At 49.1% G+C, this 8625-nt stretch overlaps 1 protein-coding gene across 1 annotated transcript in view; it reads left to right on the top strand.

Moving 5' to 3' along the window:
• Positions 1-2268: 2268 nt before the first annotated feature.
• MGAT4B (mannosyl (alpha-1,3-)-glycoprotein beta-1,4-N-acetylglucosaminyltransferase, isozyme B) overlaps positions 2269-8625 on the top strand; it is a gene marked incomplete at both ends in the record, with an annotated part of 13910 nt that continues 7553 nt past the window's right edge. The window contains 4 exons of the mRNA XM_009572162.1: positions 2269-2448; positions 3134-3274; positions 4284-4417; positions 6988-7034. Coding sequence (XP_009570457.1) covers positions 2269-2448; positions 3134-3274; positions 4284-4417; positions 6988-7034 — 502 coding nt within the window. The remainder of the gene's footprint in view (positions 2449-3133; positions 3275-4283; positions 4418-6987; positions 7035-8625) is intronic.

Here is an 8625-nt window from a genome sequence, read left to right as displayed (position 1 = left end):
CATTGCAGTCTAATGAAAAGTACAGCTCTTGGCTTCGGCGGCTAGGTCATTAGTGACTGAATAATCAGTGACATTTCCCTTCTAAATCTGACACAAACGAAGTGCAGTGCTCTGGAAAAAGCCGTTAAGTGCAAAGCCTTGCCTTTACGCTGCTCCAGGTATTGCAGAAGAAGATCTAATGGCAGCCTTCACCTGCGATTTGACTTTGATAGCATGCACAGGACAGTAACCCCCCGGTATGCCGAGACCCAAACGCTTCCAGCCTTGGACAAGCACGGTTCCTGCCATCCTTTCGTGCAAAAACAGGGAGCAGCACTTGCTCCTTGCTGGTGTTCACAGATGCCGCTGGTAAAAGATACAAGTAGGAAAACCTATAATCTGGAGTACTGGGAAGCTGAAAGGTATATTCTTATGCCTGAGAGGTACCAGGAGGTAAAGGTCTAGCTCATCGTGGAGTCAATTTAAAGCCTGACATCCTCCCGTGGCAGCTCCCAAAGTGTTAACCTGTTCTTCTGCAAATTTTTAAATGTTTTCTTGATGGGAGTGGAAAACGAGCGGAACCGCGCAGGAAAAAGGAAGGACTGGTCTTGTTTATGTCTGTCCCTCGACTTTCTCTGAATAATGTGTTGTCAGATGGACGGAGTAATCAGATGGGTGTAACTTCCTCTGCTCCCTCCCCACGTGCCAGTGGCTTTGAAAATAATGCTGAAAGGTTAATAGGAGCCAGACTGCCTCGGGGGGTCCCTTGTGTTGAAGCAGTGAGTCTTTAAGAAGGTTTTTTTGGGGGAAGAGACCCCATGAGGGAAACTTTTCCTAGGCAAAAGCATTGACAGGAGCTGGACTGGGAAGCACTGTTGTCTTGGAAACTCTGTGCTTTGGAGCTGGGTATGTCTGATCTTGAAAATTCCTTTTTCTTTATGGACCCCAAATTAGAAGTTGTCGATGCAGTCAGTGTATCTTTTTTCAATGGCTCTGATTTATATTTAGCCCTGTGTTGGGAAGCTCCAGTGCAGTATTTTTGGTTGTTAGCTCTCCTGGTCGTGTTTGGGCTAAGGGTCTACTGTTCAGTGGGTAACTCTGTTTTGGGTGTAGTCCTGGGAGTTATAGCCTTACTGAAAACACATGAATGACCACAGATAAAAGTGTGTTTTTAATGAGTAGTTTCATTAACAATGGAGTAAAAAACAGCTCAGGAAAGTTCATTAATGGCTAACCAATTCCATTCCCAGCTATTGTATAGTTAGTTCTGGCTGAAGGCTCTCAATAGTTTTATTGCTTAAAAAGGGCATGGTGATAAGATGTTGTTTCAGAATAAAAAGCTTTATTACCCTATCAAAAGTTTCTTTTTTATATAGTACATTTATGATGCATCCTTAACGTGCGCATCCAAACACTTGGATTTATATAAGCATCCAGGCAGCTATTGCCGTGTGATATTCTTTATCCTGCCTTCTTTCGGAGAGCTTAGATTCCCAAAATCCCTTTTGGCCATTAGAATTTGGGACTCTCTTCCGAAGCTGGAGGAGGTGCTGTGCCTGCCCTCGTCTCGCTGCAGAGCAGCATCCCCCTTGCCAGCATCTCGCCTTCCATCACTCAGGGTCATCTGGGAGATGCCCCATGCCGTCCGGAGAAGGCCTCCGAGATGCTGTCCGTGGGTTCTCCTAAATTACCCACTCGAACGCCCTTCAACGTGTGCTCTTAAAACTCTTTCCTTTGTGTACCATAAGGAAACCAAAGCAAGGAGCAATGCAATTAAAAATATGGTATTCCTTGGGTTTGTCATGGCTTTACAGGCCATCACCACCGGTGCTTTCAGTTCTTTTTCACTTGACTCTGGTCCCCCGCTGCTGACTCCAGCGGTCACCATCTCACGCGCTCAAACTTCTGGAGCTGCAAAGAGATGCAGAATATTGCTCATAAAATTAATGCCAACAGCTGACTCCCCTTTTCCAAGTATATAGTGAAGAAGAACTACCATGCAACTTATCTTTGCTGCATGCTTTGGTTGCAGAGAACGAGGTAGTATTTCTATATGACCTGGAAACCCAAGTTAAAGGGAAAATTGAAGGAGCTTTTTAATTGTAGTTCTGCAACTTAAACTGCCCTCTCTCCAACACAACCGACCGGTGTGTGCTGGACCACAGCTCCCTAAATCCATGTTTTAAGGATTGTGGCGGTAGGGGAGGTATGAGTGATGGGCATTGCTTTTGCGACTTGAAACCCTTGAGAGCGCAGAGGAGAAAGCTTCTCTCTCTTTTCCATCCTCAGGTGACGTTGTGGACATCTACCAGCGGGAGTTTCTCGCCCTCCGCGACCGACTGCACGCAGCCGAGCAGGAGAGCCTGAAGCGCTCGAAGGAGCTCAACCTGGTCCTGGAGGAGATCAAGAGGGCGATCTCGGAGAAGCAGGCCCTGCGGGATATAAACCGGACCTGGAGCAGCTTATCTGGTGAATAAACAGAGAAGTTGAGGATCTCAGGCTGTTTTGAAGCTGTTGCTAATGAGGAGGTAGAGAGGTGTGCGTGCGTGTGCGTGTGTGCAGGGCTGCGGACAGGACGTGCCCTTCTCTCCCGCGGCGCGAGCAAATTGTGGAGTTCAGAGGGACTTGGGAACTCCTCAACTCCTGTTTAATTAGAGGTGCATATGCATCATTAAACACTGAGATTTGCCTCTGCCGCTGATATTTGCCAATTTGCTTGCTTACAAGCTTTTTTTTCCTTCCAAGTCATACATGCCATTTCCTATGGCTGTATTGGATCCATATGGAAAATGGGTATCCAAAGAGGCGGGGGGGGAAGGAGTTAGGTTGGCTGAGCACCCCTCGCGAATTTATTTGTTCTTTTTTTTTTAAGTTGCTCAGTTGAAGAAAATTGGATCCCTACAGAAAGATCCGATTTGACCTTCATTTTATCTTCATTCTCCCCCCTCCTTCCCAAATATTTTGGGACTTCTTTAAGGCCCTCATGGCTCCGGCTGAACTTTAATTGGGTTTGTGGTAGCATGTTAAAGGTTGGCCTGATTTTTTATAACCCAGCAGTAGTCTCGGGTGGCCAGGCTGCTCTAAAAAGGCTTTTTGCCTTGCAGTCTCTTCCTACCTACCGTTCCTTGCAATTGATTCCCTTTTCCTTTTTAAGACGAAACCAAGTTAAAACTGTGGAATATCACCAACAAGAATGTGCTGCACCTTCCCACCATCTTCCATCATTTGCCACATTTGCTGTCAAAGGAGAACAGTCTGCAGCCAGCCGTGCATGTGGGACAGGGGCGCACTGGAGGTAAATGGGAATTAGTGCTGCTTCTGGTGCTCTTCCTCACCCTGGTGCCTGTCCCTCCCCTTTCCTCTGGGCCTGGCTGTGGTACGGAGATGAGCAGGACTGGAGGAACGGCTGCATGCATCATGCAAGCTTCCTTGGTATTGTGGCATGCGGGGTGGGTAAGCCATGTCACGTCTGCAAGTCTACGGAGTCTGTGCTCTTGACTGGCACTAAAATGTTCTCAATGCTTCTGCCAGATGTTTTTGCTGCTTTCCATCTCCAGAGTGCTCTAGACTTTGCCTGGAAGGTGGTCAGATGAAAGCACAGTTTGCAGGGTGCTTCATGAAGACTCTAACTAGTCTTAGGAGACAAATCCCATCTGGAGTAGGACTTTGGGTACTAGCCAACTTTTTTTGTTGTGGTTGTTGATTTTTTGGTTTCCCTCTTTATAAATGCATCTGCAATCTTAATACAAGTCTATGGACTTCTGAGATTATTATGGACATGGTTCAGTGGTGGACTTGGCAGTGTTAGGTTTACAGTTTGACTCGATGATCTTAAAGGTCTTTTCCAACCTAAATGATTCTACGATTCCCCCCTGCTCCCAAATCCCAACCCAAAGCCAAAGACCTGACTTACCCCTCTGAAACTGAGGTGCTTCTGGCCATGGGAGGGGTTTGAAGTACAAGGGTGGTCTTGAAGTTGACAGGCTGAAAAGGCCCCTAGGAGGGGAAGGGGGTTTGGGTGTTTCCTTAGGCATTAGTCTTTCAGGGAGAAAAGGAGGAGTCTATCTGACTGCCATGGGTGCCCTGCCAGCCTGGCACACTGGGGTGCTGCTGGTCGGTACTGGGCTGGGGGACAGGAGTATGGGGACCCTACGTAGCCCAGAAACCTGCCAACTTGCTGATCACTGCTGGTTTTTAATGACCTAGCATGCCACCAAGCAGGTGAACCATGAGGTGGTCATGGGAGCGAAGTGTCTTGTCCCAGCACACCCCCCTCTCTAAAATCTGTCCTTGGCTCTGAGCAGTGTCCGTTGTGATGGGAATCCCCAGCGTGAAGCGGGAGGTGCATTCCTACCTCACCGACACCCTCAACTCCCTCATCTCAGAGCTTACTCAGCAGGAGAAGGAGGACTCCGTCATCGTCGTCCTCATCGCCGAGGTAAGACAGAGCTTTGCCTGTTTATCCCGTTTCCCTGTTATCCCGTTTCCCTGGCCCCCATCCCACTGCCTGCCAAACTCGGTGCCAAACAGGACGGCTGCCCAGCTGGAGACCAGCTCTGCTGCTTGCCGGGGCAGATAAGCCCAGCTTTGGGCTGCCATCCGACCAGGATCGTTAGGTGCGTCCTGCCCAAAATGAAACACCGATCGGGCCAGGGAGGGTCAGGGTGCGAGCCGGCAAGCATGAGCAGCTGCCAGTGCAGCACGTGCGTTTATCTTTCTGGTCTGAATCATGATGGCTCTTGCAGGGTGCTTGAGTGGTTGTTCCCAAAATGTGCTGGAGCAGCCCCGTGGCCACACCTGCGGGAGCTCTCAGACCCTCTCCTGGAGCAGCTTCGCTTCTCCGTGTACCTGTAAGACCTCACTGACCCCCTCTCCAAACCCAAGAGCCCGCTGATTTGGGGCTGAGACTAACATGATGCTTCTTCGCACTGGTGTCTGGAGCCCAGAATCAGTTGCTGAATCCAGGGGCTAAAAAGCCTTGCTACGTTAATCCACAAGAGCTGCTTTTATCTATGGGTTTAGATGGTTATTTTTTTCCATGGCTTTCCCCTCAGGATTATTTTCTTGAGCTTGAAGTGCATTTGTCTTAATTTCCAAAAATCCGGTGAGAAAGATAAACCTCAGTGGCATGTCACTGGGAATGGAACAAAGATAAATGTCTGGGTTTGCTGCCTGTTTACTCATAATTTGACATTTTGAGTAGCATTTGGCTTTTGGGTCCCTGGCTGGTATTTCATACAAGGAGAAGGTGTGCACAGATGGGTGCAGCTCAAGGTGCCCAGGACAAGGTTCAGTCCTGGCTGTCATTACCCTTTGAGCCAAGACAGGTTTGGTGGCAGTTTTCACAGCGGGTGAGTTAAATCATGAGAGGTTTTAAGTAACTTGACCAAAACCATCTTCTGTTTAGGACTGCAGTAATTTTTTTTTTTTAGTGGACTTGAAAATAGGGTGCACACTGTGATGGCAGCACCTGACTTTCCGTGTGTGCCTGTGACGAGGGAAGTGAACAACAAAGAAATTAATTCTGATACCATGAAGTGCAGGAGCACATGTGCCATAGCCCAGTTGTTGCAGATCACCACAGTCAGTGTTCTTTCTCGCTGACACAATGTCTTCCTTCCATGCAAGTGTCAGCCACCGCTGTGCCTGCTCTGCCTCTTCCCAGACAAAGTGTTTCTTGATGTACCTGCACTTGGCGTTGCTTGTTAGGGCTCTTCTTTAAAGAGTAAATAGTGAGAGGTGGTATGAACCTGGAGCGGACGCTGGGTAATTTAGAGACTCAGAACAACGAGTGGAGCAACTGAATGTCCTTTTTGGGATGGGGACTTCTCATTTCTGAGTGCCACCACTAACCACTGTGGCTGTCATCCACGGCGGCCGGGCTGCCTGGGAGAGCGGGGGCTCCTCAGCTGGCAGAGGGGAGCTGGCCGGCTCGGCTGGCCCCACCCCGCCGCTTTGGTGGCAGCCGGGCGCTTGGAGCAGAGCTGCATGTTTGCTCCCAAAGCCAGGAGCATCTTTCCTGCCTTTGTTTTTCCCATTGCTGTTTTCTTGGCAGCGCAGGGGTAAGAAATCAGTCCAGCACTGGGAGGCTGAGCCCTGTTTGGGAAAGGGACCTTTTTCCTCTCGAGAAAACCTCCCTTGTCACCGTTCCAGCGTGGAAGCGCTGTCCTCAGCTTGTGACATGCATCCCTGGCGTCTCACTTCTCACCTCCGCCCGGCGCCGAGCACAGCGGCAGGGCGGGGTCCCGGCTTCTGTGATGCTGCGTCTGCAGATCTGCCCGGGACGCGCGGTCCCGTGATCCGTACAACCTCCCAAAACAATACCACCACCAGGAAACAGGCGCAGTTTTTGCTCCTGGGTCTCCAGCCCTTTGTTCTTGGATTTTGTTTTCCCAGTCACTGTGCAGATGGTTTCTGTCCAGTGCCTGTCCCTGTGTTTGCACTTACCTCGCCTGCAGATAGCGGCGTGCGGCGCTGCTGACCTTTGCCTCCCAACTGTTACAGGTTGCCAGGTTGATTGTGGGAACAAACTGTTGTTTTAGGAAGAAAAGCATCGAAATGGACCTGAAATGAAAAATGCACGCTTATAAATAAACGTCTCTTTTTCACAAAGGGGGTAGAGATCCTTTTCTGCCAAGAGTGTTTGCTTGGATGAAAGCCAGCATGTATAGAGAAAAAAAATAAATAGCTCGGAAGTTAATACTTTGTGCAAACGCTTGGTGCTGGCAGGGGCAGAAGTGCCAGGAGAGCACGTGGGGAAGATGTGCAGGGCCTTGAGTCCTTTGGGGTGGTTTTTGGTGTGTGATGCCTTTGGTTAACACTGGCCACGAAGGAGGGCTCCTAGGAGTCCGTCAGCATGGAGAGAGCGGTCTAACTGGATAAAAGGAGACATGAAGATGGTGCGGAGGTGCTGACAGTACCCCCGGGGTGTGTTGAAGGTGATTTCTGAGCCATGGGGGATACAGGCTGAGGCTGAAGGATCTAACACTGCTTATCTTTTGTTTTCAGACAGATCTGCAGTACACAGCTGGAGTGGCAGAAAATATCAAAAACTTGTAAGCACTTCCAAATGACTACGGCAGTACGGTCTGTGCCTGTAGCAAGGCCAGGGAACGGCTTCGTTAAGGAGAAAATACACACTTTTCTGCTTTCCTTTTGGTTTTTTTTTTGTTGTTTGGGTTTTTTTCTGTTCTTACACTCTGGGCTGTCTTTGCTATTGCTGCTTCCACTTTCTGCTTGTTCTAAAATGCATCCCATATGTAGCTTCCAGTAGGCTGCTTTGTGCTCGCAGTATTTAACACATGCGGTCATGCCGTTTCATTTTGCTCTTTCTGTCCTGTGGCATTGCGAGAAGATGGATTATGTAGATTTCCAGTGATCCTGGCAATTGTTTCTGTGTCTAGTGCAGCCCTCTACCTGCTCTGCAGAGTCAGAGCAACTGGGCAGTGTGGTAAGCACACCCAAGTGCTCCTGCCTTATTTTGCTTTAGAATCCGTGATCCATTTTTCTTTCCGCTCCAGCCTGTTTGTTTTTCCCTTGTTCTAGGCGCTAGTTACATTTGTCTCTCACGCTAGCTGCTATTTATGTCCCAGAGTCTTAGTGGCTTTTGCAGCTTCGTCTGTGGCTGCTTAGGCAGAAGCCAGTGATGGATTATTAACCGTGAGCCGGTCCAGGCGTTAACAGCATCAGAGTTGGAAGGCAAAAGAAAAAGGTGGTGAGAGAAGAGGCTGTGACTCCCGTCCAGCTCCTGCGATTGCGTGTTTCCAAAGGATCACAGTCGCCATAAGAAGGAAACGCGAAAGGGCAGCACATCCTCCCGGCGCCCCGCGTCCCCGAGCCAATGATGGGAGAGGGGCTGGGACGTGTGCGGGGAGGGTTGCGTTCCCGGGCACTTGCAGGAGAGCTGAAACAGAGCCCTCCATCTTGCTGTGCAGGAGCTGGCAGAGCTCCCCTCCTTCTGCCTGCTGGCAGGAGGACGCACTTGTCGGGGGATAATGGACTGATTGTCCGATGGATCCTGATGAAATTACTGGGTGCTGCTGCAGAGAGTGCTTCTGCATAGAAGGCCTGAAACTTTAATTGACTTAATGATTTGATTTCTCGCTGTCCCCCTCCCAGTGCCTCCTGCCCTTCCCTGATTCACTGAAATTATTTTTCTTCCAAATTGAATTGAGGTGGTGTGGAGCCAGGGCAGGCTGAGCTCATATCGCAGGAGGGAGAAAGCTGCTGCTGCTTCGGTACAGGTTTTGTCAGCTCAGTGAGAAGCTTCTGTTTCACTGCTGCCTGAGGAAGGGAAGATTTGAAAATGTTAGCTGAGAATCTTGCCAGTCCCAAGGAGGGAATAAGGAAGGGAAAAATAAGTGAGAAGTTTTTGGCAACCTCACTGCTTTGTCTCCCTCTGCCCCATCTCCCGTCCTCCAGGCTCTGCACAAACAAAGGAAATCAGCCTTGCACCAAATGTTCTCAAAAAGGCAGTATAAAAATAACTGGTTTTCCCGCTTATCTCTCACAGTTACAGTAATCTCTGGGTATTGCTTGCAAGGCTGTTGTAGGTACCTATTTTTCAGATGGGTGACTTTTTTTTCTGTTTGAGTTTGACTCTTTAAAGGGTTCTTAATCACGTTATAGGGAAAATAGATGCTGATT

This window comes from Fulmarus glacialis, unplaced genomic scaffold (genome assembly GCF_000690835.1).
Source record: "Fulmarus glacialis isolate BGI_N327 unplaced genomic scaffold, ASM69083v1 scaffold43380, whole genome shotgun sequence".
Lineage (NCBI taxonomy): Eukaryota > Metazoa > Chordata > Aves > Procellariiformes > Procellariidae > Fulmarus > Fulmarus glacialis.
This window is presented reverse-complemented; position numbering and strand designations above follow the sequence as displayed.